The 18,212-nt window shown below is 40.6% G+C and overlaps 1 protein-coding gene and 1 pseudogene across 2 annotated transcripts in view; one reads left to right on the top strand and one right to left on the bottom strand.

The window, feature by feature from the left end:
- PKP2 (plakophilin 2) overlaps window positions 1-18,212 on the top strand; it is a 105,561-nt gene that overhangs the window by 22,174 nt on the left and 65,175 nt on the right. For both annotated transcript variants that reach the window (XM_024257391.3, XM_063712111.1), the window contains exon 4: window positions 5,680-5,815. In XM_024257391.3, the coding sequence (XP_024113159.1) occupies window positions 5,680-5,815 (136 nt within the window). The remainder of the gene's footprint in view (window positions 1-5,679; window positions 5,816-18,212) is intronic.
- LOC112135756 (large ribosomal subunit protein eL33-like) lies at window positions 11,291-11,633 on the bottom strand (annotated as a pseudogene).

The following is an 18,212-nucleotide window of genomic DNA, read 5'->3' as shown; positions in this document are numbered from 1 at the left end:
AGATCTTCTTTCAAAAAATAAGTATATGGTGAAAGAGTGAAGGAATTAAAGAAAGGAGAAATGAAATATAAACTTTACGTTTTGCCATCTAGGTTCTTTTGTTGCTCAAATTCTAGAAATATTAGTCATACTATTTTTGGATTATTGTTTTAATAGGGTAAATTGTATTAGACTATTTAATCATATTTCCAAGAATAGAAGGAACACTTGGGTCAATAAATTTAAAAATAATGAGTAAGAAATCTCTTCCTGAGATTTCCCCAGATTCTAGAGAGTAGAAATCATAGAAATCAAGTTTTTTTCTCTGATTATGAAAGGAAAATTTGGCTCTCTGTGAAAAGGAGAGGGAGCCAGAAGTATTTTGTGTAATGAGGAAGATAGATGCCCAAGGTGGTGCCTGCGCCTGCCTGACCTCCCCCTTTCCTCTGCTGGGCCCCACGCCTCATTTCAGTTCCCCAGGCTGCTCCCTGGGACACCTGCCCTGAGACCACACACTGTGTTCTCCTTGGTCCCGCATTGTCAAACTTTCTCCAGCCCCTTTTTTGGGGGGATTTAAGTTTTTATGCCTAGTGAAACTCCCACATGTAAAGGAGTATTCTGTCATATATGTTGAATATTAACTGGACAAAACCATAAACCTGCATAATGACCTAAGGTATTAAACAATGGACCTGGCTTTCCAAAAGAAGAATGGCTGGTTAAACAGTTACTAATGCAGCTAAAAACTGAGACTTGGAGTATGAGAGAGACAAACTGATGAAACCGATGTTCTAAAGCAAACTGATGAAAAAGGTTTTTAAGAATCACCACAAAAAAATTCTAGATGAATTTTTCTAAAACCATGATTTATGACCGGTTGGAGACTGATGGTTCTGCAAATGAGTATTAGGATCTTCATAGGTCCTTCCCAGTAAGCATCACAAAAGATGAAAATGGGCTGGGCGCGGTGGCTCACGCCTGTAATCCCAGCACTTTACGAGGCCGAGGTGGGCGGATCACTTGAGGTCAGGAGTTCGAGACCAGCCTGGCCAACATGGTGAAAACCCGTCTCTACTAAAAATACAAAAATTAGCCGGTCATGGTGGTGGATGCCTGTTATCCCAGCTACTCAGGAGGCTGAGGCAGGAGAATTGCTTGAACCCAGGAGGCGGAGGTTGCAATGAGCTGGTATCGTGCCATTGCATTTCAGCCTGGGCGAAGGAGCAAGACTCAGTCTCCAAAATAATAATTAAATAAATAAAAGATGAAAATTGAGTGAGATGTGTGATGGTCTAGGAGAGGAGCAGTGAAAAATCGGATATATCATCAAGTGCTAGGTTATGTGATACATATTAGTGTCTACAGAAATTTAAAGAACACAAGAACAGGGCCAGGCATGGTGGCTCACACCTGTAATCCCAGCACTTTGGGAGGCTGAGGCTGGCAGATTGCTTGAGCCCAGGAATTTGAGACCAGCCTGGGCAACATGGCAAAACCCCACTTCTACAAAGTACAAGAATTAGCTGGGCATGGTGGTGCATGCCTGTAGTCCCAGCTACTCGGGAGGCTGAGGCAACAGAATCTGGGAGCCTGGGAGGTCCAGGCTGCAGTCAGCCATGATCGCGACACTGCACTCCAGCCTGGGCAACAGAGTGAGACCCTGTCTCAAAGCAAAACAAACAAACAAACAAAACCCACAAGAGCATTGTGCTCTGGAATTAGTTGAGGGAGACTAAGCAGAGAGGGTGGATCTTCTCTAGGATTGACAGTCAAATTTGTGACCAAGAGCACCACAGAGCAGAAAACAGATCATATTGACTTCCCTCCACGTCCTCTTAATTACTACCTGCTTTAGTTCTTTGATTTTTCATCTCTTTCAACTCTACCTTTTTTTTCCATTTCCATTTTTAACAGCCCAGTTCAAGGCTTTTTTGCCTCAGCTGAACCTTTTATAGTGCCCTCAACGCTGTCTCTTTCTTTCAAGAAACACATATCCATTCCAGAGTCATATTTCCAAAGCATTGCTTTCATCATACTTTAAAATATTTGTGGGGATTTGCATTTACTGAGCATCTGACAACACTTGTAGGAGCTATCCATTCATTATTTTATGTTTGCTTTGCCTTCAGAGGTGTAGCCATATTCTAATATCAGGGGAACCAGCCTGGGCAGGGCTGTGTTGTTAGTTGGCAGGAATGCTGGCTACTGGGAGATTACACAGACACACAAGTTACTGGGTTGTTTTGTTTTGTATGTTTGAGACAGAGTTTCACTCTTGTTGCCCAGGCTGGAGTGCAATGGCACGATCCCAGCTCACTGCAACCTCCATCTCCCAGGTTCAAGCAATTCTCCTGCCTCAGCCTCCCAAGTAGCTGGGATTACAGGTGCCCACCACCACGCCCAGCTAATTTTTTGTATTTTTAGTAGAGATGGGGTTTCACCATGTTGGCCAGGCTGGTCTTAAGCTCCTGACTTCAGGTGCTTCAGCCACCTCAGCCTCCCAAAGTGCTGGAATTACAGGTATGAGCCACCACCGCCTGGCCAAGTTACTGGGTTTTTTTCTCCCCCTGTAATGTCTCATATTCTGACCAGTGATATTTTACACTGCTTTCTCTTACATTTTTAAATTTATACTGATATCATTTAAAAAATTGTTGAAATGACTTACTTCTGGAGAATATGTTCAGGGGTCAGTGGGGCTAGGGAACAGCTTCTCTTCCTGATCCTCCAGCCCAGGCCCATCGCCATCTCCCAAGACACATTTCTGCAGCCTTCAAGAAATGTTTTATAAGTGAGTGGGGAGAGAGAGAAGGAGGGAGGAAGACAGAGAAAAGGAGCTAGAACGGGGGAATGCTATAGGAGAATAGAGGAGGAAAGAATAGCTCTAGCTGGGATAGGGGCACAGAAAAGATTTCACAGAAATGAAGATATTTGAGCTGAGAAAGGAGGATTGCTTAAGACAAGGAGTTGGAGACCAGCCTGGGCAATATAGGGAGGCCTCATCTCTACAAAAAATTTAAAAATTCGGCCGGGCACGGTGGCCCACGCCTGTAATCCCAGCACTTTGGGAGGCTGAGGTGGGTGGATCACGAGGTCAGGAGTTCGAGACCAGCCTGGCCAACATGGTGAAACCCCATCTCTACTAAAAATACAAAAATTAGCCAGGCGTGGTCGTGGGTGCTTGTAATCCCAGCTACTCAGGAGGCTAAGGCAGGAGAATTGCTTGAACCTGGGAGGCAGAGGTTGCAGTGAGCCGAGATCGTGCCACTGCACTCCAGCCTGGGTGACAGAGCAAGACTCCGTCTCAAAAAAAAAAAAAAAAATTAAAAAAATTAGCCAGGTATGGTGGCGTGCACCTGTAGTCCCAGCTATTCAGAAGGCTGAAGTGGGAGGATCGCTTGAGCCCAGGAGGTTGAGGTTATGGTGAGCTATGATCACATCACTGCACTCTCACACCTGAAACAGAACAGGACTGTGTCTCTCTAAAAAAAGAACAAGAAGAAATGAAGATATTTGAATTGAGTCTTGAAGAATGGGTAAGAATTAGGTAGTATGATAAGCTTCCTGGAAAAGTCAAAGAAGATGGCTTGTGAAGAAGGTGGCAGTGTTTAGAGAAGGATTAAAAGCCTGGTGTGATTGGAGAGGTGTAGTAGATCCAAGGAGGGAGAGGAAAAGAGGTTGAGGATGACAGGAAATAGAGTCAGACTTGGGCCAGAATGTATGCCATGTTATGGAGTTGGACTTGATAGTCAAACAGAAAGTTGACCCCCTGACAGCTGCAGTAAACCTTGCTGAGGAAGTCTTCACTTAGTTTAGGAATTTTTTTAGTGATAAAGTGAAATCGCATTGGGTTGCCTAAGTGTGAACACAGAGCTTCTATGTGAATCATGTTCAGGAGAATAAAGGATTAGAGTAGTGGAATTATTTGTGGGTGTTAGAGATGGGAAATTCAAACTTTCCTGAGTCATGTATGGCTTATGAAATGGATTAATGGCTCAATCTTTTTTTAAAAAAAAAAAAGCTGCATAACAGAAGGCTGTTCTTATGAATGATCTTTCATCAGTTAAAACACCCGTGATGGCTGGTAAAGACTTTGCCATTGAGCTTGAGACTAGACTTACAGAGTTTTAACTTCTCTGTAAAGGCCTCAGAGTCCATAAATGTAAAATATTCCCATCTCCTTTAAAAGGTGTGTGTGTATTAGATAAAAATATTAGATAAAAGGGACTCAAATTCTATTTTTAATGGTAATAGCCTGCATTTTTTTTACTAATTATAATTGACTCGTGAGGCACATTAAAAATATGAGATCATTATATAATTCTCAGTATAGATGCCAGAGATTTTCTGCTTCACTTTTAATACCCTTTATACTTATGAGGTAACCCTTCTGTGTTTGAACATGTGTTTCAGAAGCAGGGGGTATTAGTTTTTAGTCATGAGGCGCATTACTTCTTATCACCCCACCTGCACCACACCCACCCACACACAGGCACACCCTTCATAACGCTGCACACACTAACACCTGTACACATGTGCATGTATTCATGGGTTAGGCTAATAGAAAAGAGTATTTACTCACTATGCTTGCTAGTAGATATTGGAAAACTCCTTCTCAGGATGTCTCCAGTGTCTCTATTACCTGGAATGAATCAGGTATAACCCTCTTTGAAGCCAAAGAACAGTCCTAAATTACCTTTAAAGCATGTCTTTAGTCATTATTTTGTTTGTTTGTTTGTTTGTTTTTGAAACAGAGTCTCGCTCTATTGCTCAGGCTGGAGTGCAGTGGCGTGACCAAGGCTCATTGCAGCCTTGACCTCCCAGGCTCAAGCGATCCTCCCACCTCAGCCTTCCAAGTAGCTGGGTTTACAGGCACATGACACCACACCCAGCTGATTTTGTTTGTTTGTTTTTTGTAAAGACAGGGTCTCACTATGTTGCCAGGGCTGGTCTTGAATTCCTGGACTCAAGCAATCCTCCTGCCTCGCCCTTGCAAAGTGCTGGGATTACAGATGTAAGCCACCATGTCCAGCCTAGAAATAATTTTTAATTTCTGTAAACAGATTTCTTTTGGATTCTTTTAAAAGTCTTATTGTGCCTTTAAAGTTGCTTTTAAAGGTGTAAGAATCATAGGATACATATTTATCTTTTTTCCTTTTTTTTTTTTTTTTGATATGGAGTCTCATTTTTCCTCCTAGGCTGGAGTGAAGTGGCACTATCTCTGCTCACTGAAACCTCCACCTCCCGGGTTCAAGTGATTCTCCTGCCTCAGCCTCCTGAGTATTATAGTATTACACCTGAGATTACAGGTGTATACCACCACACCCAGCTAATTTTTTGTATTTTTAGTAGAGATGGGGTTTCACCATGTTGACCAGGCTGGTCTTGAACTCCTGACCTCAAGTGATCCGCCCACCTCAGCCTCATATTTATTTTTAAAAGTTCAGCTCTTTCTTTGGTATATGGTGTAATTCAATCAAATGACATCGTCCAATGTCTCCTATCTGATCAGAGCTGGAGAATTTCTAGCCAGTAGTCCCTCTGCCTTGTGATCTTGGGTGCTGATTTTTCTTTTGGCTGAAGAAAAGCCAAGGTTTAGATGGGCTTCCCAGTATTTGCTGAGTCATATCTGAAGGACCAAGTTGGTAGGCAGGAGGAGGGAGGTCTGGAATCTGGCTGAATCTGTGCCTGTTTGTCTAGGAATGCAGACATGGAGATGACTCTGGAGCGAGCAGTGAGTATGCTTGATGCAGACCACATATCGGCGTCTAGGATTTCTGCTGCAGCCACTTTCATACAGCACGAGTGCTTCCAGAAATCTGAAGCTCGGAAGAGGGTGAGTGTCATCTTCAGTCCATTGCAAAGCGCAACACACTTTCACTTCTGTTATGGTGACCTTGCACACTGAAACCAATAATTTATTTAAATTTTTAAAAATTGGGACTGGGCGCGGTGGTTCACACCTATATTCCCAGCACTTTGGGAGGCCGAGGCAGGTGGATCACAAGGTCAGGAATTTGAGACCAACCTGGCCAACATGGTGGAACCCCTGTCTATAATAAAAATACAAAAATTAGCTGGGTGCAGTGGCAGGCACCTGTAATCCCAGCTACTCGGGAGGCTGAGGCAGGAGAATCGCTGGAACTAGGAGGCAGAGGTTGCAGTGAACTGAGATCGCGCCACTGCACTCCAGCCTGGGTGACAGAACAAGACTCCATCTCAGAAAAAAAGAAAAGAGAAGAAAAGAAAATCGACCGGGTGCAGTGGCTCACGCCTGTAATCCCAGCACTTTGGGAGGCCAAGGCGGGCAGATCACTTGAGGCAAGGAGTTCAAGACCAGCCTGGCCAACATGATGAAACCCCAACTCTACTAAAAAAAAATACAAAAATTAGCCATGTGTGGTGGCACATGCCTGTAATCCCAGCTACTCAGGAGGCTGAGGGAGGAGAATCGCTTGAACCCAGGAGGCAGAGGCTGCAGTGAGCCAAGATTGCACCACTGCACTCCAGCCTGGACGATAGAGCGAGACTCATCCTGAAGAAGAAAAAACAAACAAAAACTTCATTGAGGTCTTTTACTTTAAAAGAAAACAGCCACTCATTACCAAAAATATTTCCTGCAATTCGGAAATGTAGAAAGTAAGTCACTACACAAACCTCCCTCTTCTTTTCCTGTCTCCTCAACCTCTCCATTTAGAACCATCCCCAGAGGTGAGGGTTTTGCAACTTTTTTTATTCAGTGATTCCATTAACGTTTGTGACAATTGTTCAATGAATTGCTTTGTGCATATGTTTTGACACTTCTGTTCCTGTAGGACAGATCCTCAGAGATGGAATCAATATGTTATTTTATATTTGTTTTAAAAAGTGATACATTTGTGAGGGAGGAGGAATCACAGCTCAAAAAGGTGTTCAGTGAAAAGTTAAGTCTCTTGTACTCCAAACTCCAGCCTATATATTGTCTCTGTTCTGTCTCTTTCACTCTCTCTCACACACAAACACATATGTCAATTTTTTCATCTTTCCAGAGAGATTTTATACACGTAGAAACAATTGTTGAAACAGTTGATTGAGTATCCTTTTTAAAACATGAAATCATAAATGATAACTTACTACTTACAGTACTTTATTTTTTCACACTGTATCTTGGAAATCTTCAATATATATTAATTTTACCTCATTCTTTTAAGATGCTGCATAGGTTTCTGTTGTCTAAATGTATCAGTTTTGTTGGTTCATTTTTTAACTACCTTATTGAGGTACAATCTGACATAGTTTTGACAGGTTTGACACTATAAAACCATCATCACAATCAAGATAACAAATGTATCCATTACCTCCAGCATTTTCTTGTGCCCCTTTGTAATCCATATATCCCACCTGCCCGCAACCTACTAACAGCCTCCCAAAACAATCAGTGATCTGCTTTCTTTCTGTGTTTTGAGATAGGGTCTCACTGTGTCGCTTAGGCTGGAGAGCAGTGGTGTGATCACAGCTCACTGCAGCCTCAACTTTCTGGGCTCAAGCAATCCTCCCACCCCAGCCTCCTGGGTAGCTGGGACTGTAGATACACACAATCATGCCCAGCTAAGTTTTGTATTTTTTGTAGAGATGGGGATCTCACTATGTTACCCAGGCTGGTCTGGAACACTTGGCTCAAGCAGTCCTCCTTCCTCGGCCTCCCAAAGTTCTGGGGTTACAGGCGTGAGCCACCATGCCCAGCCATGATCTGGTTTCTGTCACTATTGATTGAATTTTCTCGAATTTTATATAAATGGAATCATATAGAATATAAGCTTTTTTTAGTTTGAATTATTTTACTCAGAGTAAGTCTTTCGAGATTCACCCATTTCATGTTAATCCGAAGTTTTGGCTATTACAAATAAAGCTACCGTGAACATTTGTATACAAGTCTTCATGTAGATGTATGCTTTTATTTCTCTTCAGTAAATACCTAGGAGTAAATGCCTGGATGGTATGGTAGGTGTATGTTTGACTTTTTAAGAAACTGCTAAACCATTTTACAAAGTAGCTGTGCCATTTCACATTCTCACTCGCAATTTATGAGAGTTCCAGTTCCTCCTCATCTTAACATTTGATGTAGTGAGCCTTAATGTTAGCCTGTAAGTTTGTACAGGTGTTTTATTGTGGTTTTAATTTGCATTTCCCCAATGACAAAGGGGTTGAACTTTTTTTTTTTTGAGAGAGGATCTGCCTCTGTTGCCCAGGCTGGAGTGCAGTGGCACAATCTTGGCTCACTGCAGCCTCCACCTCTCGGGCTCAAGTGATCTTCCCACTTCAGCCTCCCAAGTAGCTGGGCCTACCGGTGCACTACCACACCTTGCTAATTTTTGTATTTTTTGTAAAGACGGGGTTTCACCATGTTGCCCAAGCTGGTCTCCAACTCCCAAGTTCAAAGGAGCCAGCTACCTTGGCCTCCCAAAGTGATGGGATTACAGGCATGAGCCACCACACCCAGCCAAAACATCTCTTTATGTGCTTATTTGCCACTTACATATCTTCTTTGGTGAAATGTGTATTCAATTCTTTTGCCCATTTTGTTTTGTTTTGTTTTCTTATTATTGAATTTTGGAAGTTTTTGAATATTTTCTATACACAAGACCTTTTCTAGATATATAATATGAAAATATTTTCTCCCAGTTGTGCTTTGTTTTTTCATCTCCTAATAGGTTTTCATTTTAATGGGATTTAATTTATTCAGTTTTTTCCCTTTATGGTTTGTGCTTTTCATGTGTATCTAAGAAATCTTTCCCTATTCAAAGGTTAGAAGATAATCTATATTTTATCCTAGAAGTTTTGTAAGTATTATATATTTTAGTTGTTCTGTGGTCCATTTGTGGTTAATTTTTTATATATTGTAAGATGTGGACTGAAGTTCCTTTTTTTGGCATATGTAAATTTAATTGTTCAGGTATCATTTGTTGCAAAGACTTTTATTTCACTGCTAAATTGTCTTTGTATCTTTGCTGAAAAGGAATTGATCAAATATGTGAGTCTATTTCTGGACTGTGTATTCTGTTCTATTGATCTATTTGTCTTTTTTTTTTTTTTTTTTTTTGAGACGGAGTCACTCTGTTCCAGGCAGGAATGCAGTGGCGCAATCTTGGCTCACTGCAGCCTCTGCCTCCCAGATTCAAGCCATTCTCCTGCCTCAGCCTCCCGAGTAGCTGGGATTATAGGCATGTGTCACCATGCATGGCTAATTTGTGTATTTTTTTTTTAGTAGAGTTGAGGTTTCATCATGTTGGCCAGGCTGGTCTTGAACTTCTTGCCTCAAGTGATCTGCCCACCTCGGCCTCCCAAAGTGTTGGGATTACAGGCGTAAGCCACTATGCCCAGCCGATTTTTTTTTTTTTTTTTTTTTTTTTTTTCTGAGATGGAGTCTTGTTCTGTCACCCATGCTGGAGTGCAGTTGGCATGATCTTGGCTCACTGCAACCTCCGCCTCCTGGGTTCAAGTGATTCTCCTGCCTCAGCCTCCTGAATAGCTGGGATTACAGGTACCTGCCACCACACCCGGCTAATTTTTGTATTTTTGGTAGAGACAGGGTTTCACCATGTTGGCTAAGCTGGTCTCCAACTCCTGACCTCAAGTGATCCGCTCACCTCAGCCTCCCAAAGTGTTGGGATTACAGGTGTGAGCCACCACACCCGGCCTGTAAGATTATTTTTGAATGTTTACTATTCCCAAGTATTATTTCCTAAATGAATTTTGAGAAAATTCATTTTTGTGTGGATACCATGGAAAACTGGGAATGTGAAACATTCTTACATCCTAGTGCAAATAAAAATGACTCAAGTCAACCACGTCTTACTTTCAAAAAGCCTTCACCCAGAAAGGGGCCAACTTCTCATCATCTGATTCAGAGAAACAGACATGTTAGATAATAATCCCAGAGTAATTAGTCTTCAGCAAAGATGAAGACTATTTGTCTGTCTTATTCAAATTCCACAGTCTTGATTACTATAGTTTTATAAGTCTTGAAATTAGGTAATGTTAGTCCTCCCATTTTATTCTTTTTCAAAGTTTTGGCTATTCTGCATCTTCAGCAGTTCCATTTGAAGTTTAGAATCAGCTTGTCAATTTCTTAAAAAATAATTGCTGGGATTTTGTTAGAGATTGCACTGAATCTGTAGATCAATATGGAGAGAACTGACATCTTAACAATATTGAGTGTTGTGACCCATGACCATGGTACATCTTAACATCTATTTAGGTCTTCAGTTTTTCTCAGCAGAGTTTTATAGTTTTTACTGTAGAGGTCTTTCATGTCTTTTCTTAGATTTATCCCTAAGTTTATCATATTTCCAAATGCTATTATAAATGGTACTTTTTAATTTCTATTTTTGGTTGTTCATTGCTAGTATATAGAATAGATATATATATATATATTATATATATTTACGTGTGTGTGTGTGTATAGTACTGGCTAGAACTTCTCCTACAATCTTGAAAAGAAATGGTGAGCGTGGGCATATTATCCTGTTTCTAATCTCAGGGCAAAAGTATTCAGTCTTTCTTTCACCCTTAAATATTATGCTACCTGTAGGTTTTTTATAAATGACCATATCAAGTTGAAGAACTTCCCTTCTACTCCTGCTTTAATGGAGTTTTTGAATCACGAATGGATGTTGGATTTAGTCAGATGCTTTTTATGCGTTTATTGAAATATTTTTTATGGTTTTTTATTTTAATTTTGCCATTATGGTAAATTACCTTGATTGACTTTAAAATGTTATTCCATTCATAAACCCCACCTGGTTATGATGTACTGTCACTTTGTAGGTTTTATGACTAGATTTGCTAAAATCTTGTTAAGAAATCTTATATCTGTATAAAAGACATGATCTGTACTTTTAGTGTCTTTGTCTGATTTTGAGTTGAGGGTAATACTAGTCTCATAGAATGAACTGGGAAGTATTCCCTTCTTTTCAGTTTTTGGAAAGAGTTTGGTTAGAAATGGTATTATTTCTTCCTTAAATGTTTGGTAGACTTCAGCAGTGAAGCCATCTCAGCCTGAAAATTTTTATGTGTGGGAAGGTTCTTAGCTGCAAATTCAGTTTCTTTAACTGCTGTGGGGCTGTTTAGGCTATCAATGGCTTTTTTAGTGAGCTTTGGTAGTTTGTGTCTTTCAAGGGAGTCTTTCAAGGGATTTGTCCATTTGATCTAAGTTGCTCCAGTGCTCTTTATTTGTTTCTGTAGATAGTGTGATCCTTTACCTTTACCTGAAATTTTTTATTTTGTTTTGTTTTTTACAAATCCACTTTTATTTATTATTGTTTATTATTGTTTAAATCCTTGAGGGGTACAGCATCACTCGGACTCTGTGTCCAATAGCTCTAGCAGGAAGATTCCTTCAGAATTTGGCACAAACCATGCCACTGTTTTCATGGGCCTGAGTTACCTTTCCCCAGATTACTCTGGTTTTGTTTGGTTTGCTGCCAGGAGTCACCGTGTTGTTCTTTGCTTTGTATACATAAGGACATCTCTTGCCCAAATAGAATTCTGTTTCGTCTCGGGCATAAACACCTTTAATTTTAAGAAGAGATGTGTTCCCTTTTGTTCTGGAGACCCCACTTATAGCCAGCAAAAATGGCCTCGGACTACAGCCTGCTTTCCAGTCGTATTTCCGTTTAGAAGTCCTGTTCCTAGCAGGTCTCCACAGGATCCAAGATGGCGAGGCAAGAATATTTATTTATTTATGAGACAGAGTCTCACTCTGTCACCCAGGCTGGAATGCAGTGGCGTGATCTTAGCTCACTGCAACCAGTGGCGCGATCTTAGCTCACTGCACCTTTCGTGTTCATGCGATTCTCCTGACTCAACCTCCCGAATAGCTGGAATTACAGGTGCCCGCCACTACGCCCGGCTAATTTTTGTATTTTTAGTAGAGGTAGGGTTTTGCCATGTTGGCCAGGCTGGTCTTTCACTCCTGACCTCAAGTGATCCACCTGCCTCTCAAAGTGATCCATTTGGGTCCTCCTCAAGTGATCTACCTCCCAAAGTGCAGGGATTATAGGTATGAGCCACCATGTCCAGACTACCTGAAGAATTTTCTTTCCTTTTTTTTTTGAGACAGAGTTTCACTCTTGTTGCCCAGGCTAGAGTGCAATGGCACGATCTTGGCTCACTGCAACCTCCACCTCCTGAGTTCAAGCGATTCTCCTGCCTCAGCCTCCCGAGTAGCTGGGATTACAGGCATGTGCCACCATGCCCGGCTAATTTGTATTTTTAGTAGAGATGGGGTTTCTCCATGTTGGTCAGGCTGGTCTCAAACTCCCGACTTCAGGTGATCCACCCGCCTTGGCCTCCCAAAGTGCTGGGATTGCAGGTGTGAGCCACCATGCCTGGCCTACCTGAAGAATTTTTAAAAAATATTTATTTTAGTTCATCACCAGCAAACCTGCATTATTTCAGCTTCTGTATGTCTGAAAAAGAATTTCATCTTTGCTTTTGAAAGGTATTTTCACTGGCTTTAGAATTCCAGGTTAACAGTTTCTAAATATTAGTACTGAAAGTTGGCCACGGCATGGTGGCTCACGCCTGTAATCCCAGCCCTTTGGAGGACTGAGGTGGGCAGATCACTTGAGGCCAGGAGTTCAAGACCGGCCTGGGCAACATGGTAAAACCCTGTCTCTACTAAAAATACAAAATTAGCCAGGTATGGTGGCGGGTGCCTGTAATCCCAGCTACTTAGGAGGCTGAGGCAGGAGAATCGCTTGAACCCAGGAGGCGAAGGTTGCAATGAGCTGAGATCACACCATTGCACTCCAGCCTGGGCGACAGAGTGAGACTCTGTCTCTGTCTCAGAGAAAGAAAGAAATTGATCCACTGTCTTCTCACTTGCATCACTTGCATTGTTTCAGATAAGAAATCTCCTGTCATCCTTATCTTTCTTCCTCCATACATGAGTCTTTTCTTCCCACCTCTGGCTGCTTTTAAGATTGTCTCTTTCTTACTGGTGTTGATCAGTTTGGTCACATGTGCCTTAGTGTAGTTTCTCTTAGTTTTTTTGTGCTTGGGAGTTCACTGAGCTTCATAGATTTGTGAATTTCTACTTTTCATCAAAATTAGAAAATTTTCACATTTTTTCTATTCCTCCTTTGGGAACTACAATTACATACACATTAGGCTTCTTTAGGTCTTTCTTTTTTAGTCTTCTTTCTCTGTGTTTTTAGATAAGCTCAATTCCTATGCTTTAAGTTTGTTAATCTCTTAATATGTGTTTAATATGCCATTAATACATTAATATGTGTTTAATATGCCATTAATCTTATTCAGTGTATTTTTCTTCATACCTTGTAGTTTTCATCTCTAAAATTTAGATTTCAGTGTTTTTATGTCTTCTATGTTTCTATTTAACATGTTCTATCTTTGCTCAAGATTTTTGAACATATGGAAGACAGATAAAATTGCTACCTTAATGTCCTTGTCTGCTAATTCTAACATCTGTGTCTATTCTAGGTAGCTTTTGATTGATTGGTTTTTCTCCACATTATGGGTCATATTTTTCTTCTTCTTTGCATGCCTGGCAGTTTTTATTGGCTCCTAGGCATTGTGAATTTTATCTTGTTGGATGCTGGATATTTTTGTAAATATTCTTGAGCTTTGTTCTGGGTGCAGTTAAGGTACTTGGAAACAGTTTGATCCTTTCAAATTCTGGTTGGTTGGTTGGTTGGTTTGTTTGTTTGTTTGTTTGTTTGTTTTGAGACAGAGTCTTGCTCTGTCACCCAGGCTGGAGTGCAGTGGTACGATCTCAGCTCACTGCAACCTCCACCTCCCGGGTTCAAGCAATTCTCTTGCCTCAGCCTCCCAAGTAGCTGGGATTACAGGCGCATGTCACCATGCCTGGCTAATTTTTGTATTTTTAGTAGAGATGGGGTTTTACCATGCTGGCCAGGCTGGTCTTAAACTCCTGACCTCGTGATCTGCCCACCTTGGCCTCCCAAAGTGCTGGGATTACAGGCGTGCGCCACCGCACCCAGACCAAATTCTACTTTTTAAAAAAAGCTCTGGGATACATGTGCAGTGTGTAGGTTTGTTATATAGGTATACATGTGCCATGGTGGTTTGCTGCATCTATCAACCCGTCATCTAGGTTTTAAGCCCCGCGTGCATTAGGTATTTGTCCTAATGCTTTCCCTCTCCTTGCCCTCAAATTCTACTTTTAAGATTTGTTAAGTGGAACCAGAGCAGCACTTATTCTAGAGATAATTAATCCCTACTTCTTAAGGCAAGACACTTCTGAGAACTCTATCTAATGTAGCAGGAATTTGTGAGATTTTTCTGGCTGGCTGGTAAGAATAGTCATTGTTCCTAGGCCTGTGTGAAGATAAGGAGCTGTTCCCTTAAATCCTTTTGGATGATTATTTCCCTGGCCTCAGACAGTTTCCTCATACCACATGTACTAATTAATACTCTACTGAATACTAGCAGGCAGGTCCTCTGCAGATCTCAGGAGTTCTCTTTCTGTTCAGCTCTTTTCTCTGTGGTACTCTTTTCTGCAAAAATTAGCCCCTTTGGTCTTCTCAAACTCTGAGCTCTGTGCCCTCAACTCTGTTGAGTTTCACTTAAGTTTTCTCTCACTGCCCCATAGCCTGGGAACTCTCCCGAGGCAGTGATATCTAAGGGATCGCCATCCATCATTTACTCATTTTCAGTTATTGAAACCATTGTATGTTTTGTCCAATTTTTGTTTCAGGCAGTAGGTAAGTTGAGTTGTTAATTACTATCGAGTCATTTTTAATTTTGGTAAATAGCTCCCCAATAAGTCCTCCCAAAAATTGTACAAATTTACACTCCCATCAACATTTTATCAGAGTGTTCATTTCCATGTACCATTACTACCACAAGGTATTATTCTTTTGTTTGTTTTTGTTAATCTGATAAGCAAAAATAGGCATTTCATTATCATAGAAATTTTCTTATATTTGAAATCAAGACTAATAGTTGTCCAATCAAAGAGTTATTGAGGGCCAGATGCTGTGGCTCATACCTGTAATCCCAGAACTTTGGGAGGCCAAGGCGGGCAGATCACCTGAGATCAGGAGTTCAAGACCAGCCTGGCTACCATGGTGAAACCCCATCTGTACTAAAAATACAAGAATTAACTGGCGTGGTGGCATGCACCTGTAGTCCCAGCTACTCAGAAGGCAGAGGCAGGAGGATATCTTGAACCCAGGAGGCAGAGGTTGCAGTGAGCCAAGATCATGCCAGTGTACTTCAGCCTGGGCAACAGAGAGAGACTCTGTCACACACACATACACACACAAAAAAGTTATTGAGAAAAATATTTTTTTAAATGATAAAATAAACCCTTTTATAGAATTTGTCATCGTCTTGTATGCATAAACTATGCCCATTATATATCATCTGCCATTTTTAGTTTAAGTTTAAAGTGTAATGAGAACTTAATGGAACTAATTCATCTGAGTTCAAATCCTAGTCTCTTACATTAATTCTATCCATCACTAATTACAGAGCTCTCTTAAGCTTTTCACCTTTATCTAGTCTTTCTAAAGCATTCAAGTTAATTTTCAGAGAAATAAGTACTCTTTCTATACTTATATTTCATCCATTTATAGAATAGGTAAGTAAATTACATAATTACAACAAATACAATTGACATAAATACCCTGGGAAGCAAACCTAAATTACTATTGGTAAACATGTAACTCAATTGGTAGAAATAGAAGTGCAAAGGCTCAAATAGAGTAACCTACCAGCTTTGATAGTACTCTGAGAATCAAGGAGGTTTCACAGAGGGAAAAGAGAATGTTGTTGGTTAGCCTTGCAGGTCAGTCAAGTAAGGGTCACACAAAAGAGCTTCTGCTGATTTTTTTTTCACTTGCATTTCATTAATTATTCATGAAGTTGAGCAACTTTTGGTGTGGTTTTTGACTTTGTATTTCTTCAGTGAATTGTCATTTTTAATCCATTGTGTATTTTTTCTACTAAGATATATCTCTTTCTTAATGATTTACAGTTCTTTACATATTACACATACTAATTTGTTGTTACATATGTGGCAAATAGTTCTCTTGCTTTATTTTTGTTGTTTTTAACTTTGTTTTTTGTATCTTTCATCATGCAGGATTTTAAAATTCTTGTGAGATCAAACTAAATATTTTTCATCTCGATGTCTGTATTTTAGATATTGCTTTAAAAGACCTATCCCTACATCTAGACTTTGCCATTTCAAAAGTTGTATAATTATGGAGCATTTCTCACTGACGCTTTGCCTATTTGTTCCGTAGGAAGAATGAATAAGGATTTTAGAAGACATTTAGCTAGTGATGAACATTCTTTATACGGTGAAGGGAATGGGGCTGAATATTGATCCTTTAATAGCTAGTCAGAGATAAATCTTTAAATCTTTTATTCCTGGTTTTTTGGGGCGTGTTTTTTTTTTTTTTTTTTTTTTTTTTTTGTAGAGATGGGATCTCCGTGTGTTCCCAGCTGGTCACAAACCCCTGGGCTCAAGCAGTCTTCTCACCTCGGCCTCTCAAAGTGCTGGCATTATAGGCATGAGCCACCACACCAGGGCCTATTCCCAGTTTATAAAAACTGGGCATCATTACGTATGCTTCGATTTCGTAGTACAAATTACCGGGATTTTTATTCTGTTTCCCAAGTTGGGCTAGATTTCTGCTCTCTCTTAAATTACTAATTTGATTAAAAATATCATTTTGCTTATACATAGGATTGAAGTTGTGCTTGCTGGCTTGACTGTCACTTGGAGATAAAGGTAGAAGAAAGACTGGTTTTGAGAATGATGAAACATGAAAATTATATGCAAACCTAAAAATGTATATGCTTCATAGAAAATCTAAGAATTATAATATCATAACCCAAGAACATTTGAAAAATCCTTCTTAGATTAAACATGGTGCTATAGTTTTTAAATGTATGTATAAAAGAAAATTATAATTTGGACATAGAGATCAAAATTTTAAATCATCATACTTTTAAAACCAGTAGCAGCTTTTCAGTCCTCATTTTGTTTGATTAGGATTCTTTGTGTTTGATGCTGTTGATCTCTCTCTCTCTCTTTTTTTTTTTTTTTTTTTTTTTTTTTTCTGAGACATGTTCTCACTCTGTTGCCCAGGCTGGAGTGCAGTGGCACTATCATGGCTCACTGCAGCCTCGACCTTCTGAGCTCAAGCAATCCTCCTGTCTCAGCCTCCCAAGTAGCTGAGACTAAAGGTGCATGCCACTGTGCCCAGCTAATTTTTAAACATTTTTTGTGCAGATGGGATCTCCCTGCATTGCCCAGGCTGGTCTCAAACTCCTGGGCTTAAGCAATCTTCCCACCTTGGCCTCCCAAATTGCTAGGATTACAGACATGAGCCATCGCGCCTGGCCTGAACATATTATCTTCTTTTACTTTTCTTCTCTACTCTCCAACCCTCCCTCTGTCCTGTTGGGCTGGGAGGCAGGACATTGGTGGTTTAATTATGGACTCTGAAGAGTCACTGCTAGCTGAGTTTGAATCCCAGCACCCTAATTACATAGGTGCCCTTGGGCAAGATATTTTACTTCTCTGAGCTTTAGCTTTCTTACTTACAAAGTGGAAATAGTTCTACCAAAAGTTGTCCTGAGAATGCAGTCAGATAATGGTGCACTGCCTGCCCCAAGGCAATAACTCCGAGCATATTGTTCCCTGTCAGAGTGAATGGTAGGAGGGTAGTTCACCCAGGTAATTTGACACCAAAACTTCAATACTCTTTGAATCTTCTTTTTTTTTTTTTAATTATACTTTAAGTTCTAGGGTACATGTGCACAACATGCAGGTTTGTTACATATGTATACGTATGCCATGTTGGTGTGCTGCACCCATTAACCCGTCATTTACATTAGGTATATCTCCTAATGCTATCCCTCCCCCTTCCCGCCACCCCATGACAGGCCCCAGTGTGTGATGTTCCCCATCCTGTGTGCAAGTGTTCTCATTGTTCAGTTCCCACCTATGAGTGAGAACATGCGGTGAACCTTCTTTTTTCCTTACCTCTCATAGTCACTCAGTCTTCAGGTCCTATTAATGCTACTTCTAAAAGTATTTGGAATCTACCCACATCTTTCCCTCCCTACTCAGAGATACTGTCTTGGTCCCAGCACCATCTTCTGTTAATCCAGCTTTCTCCAGATTAACATCCCTGTCTCCATTCTTATCCATTCCTAATAGTCTCATGCCTCACAGCCCCCAGGGAGAC

This window comes from Pongo abelii, chromosome 10 (assembly GCF_028885655.2).
Source record: "Pongo abelii isolate AG06213 chromosome 10, NHGRI_mPonAbe1-v2.0_pri, whole genome shotgun sequence".
Lineage (NCBI taxonomy): Eukaryota > Metazoa > Chordata > Mammalia > Primates > Hominidae > Pongo > Pongo abelii.
The sequence above is the reverse complement of the archived record's forward strand: the minus strand, read 5'-3'. Positions and strand labels throughout refer to the sequence as shown.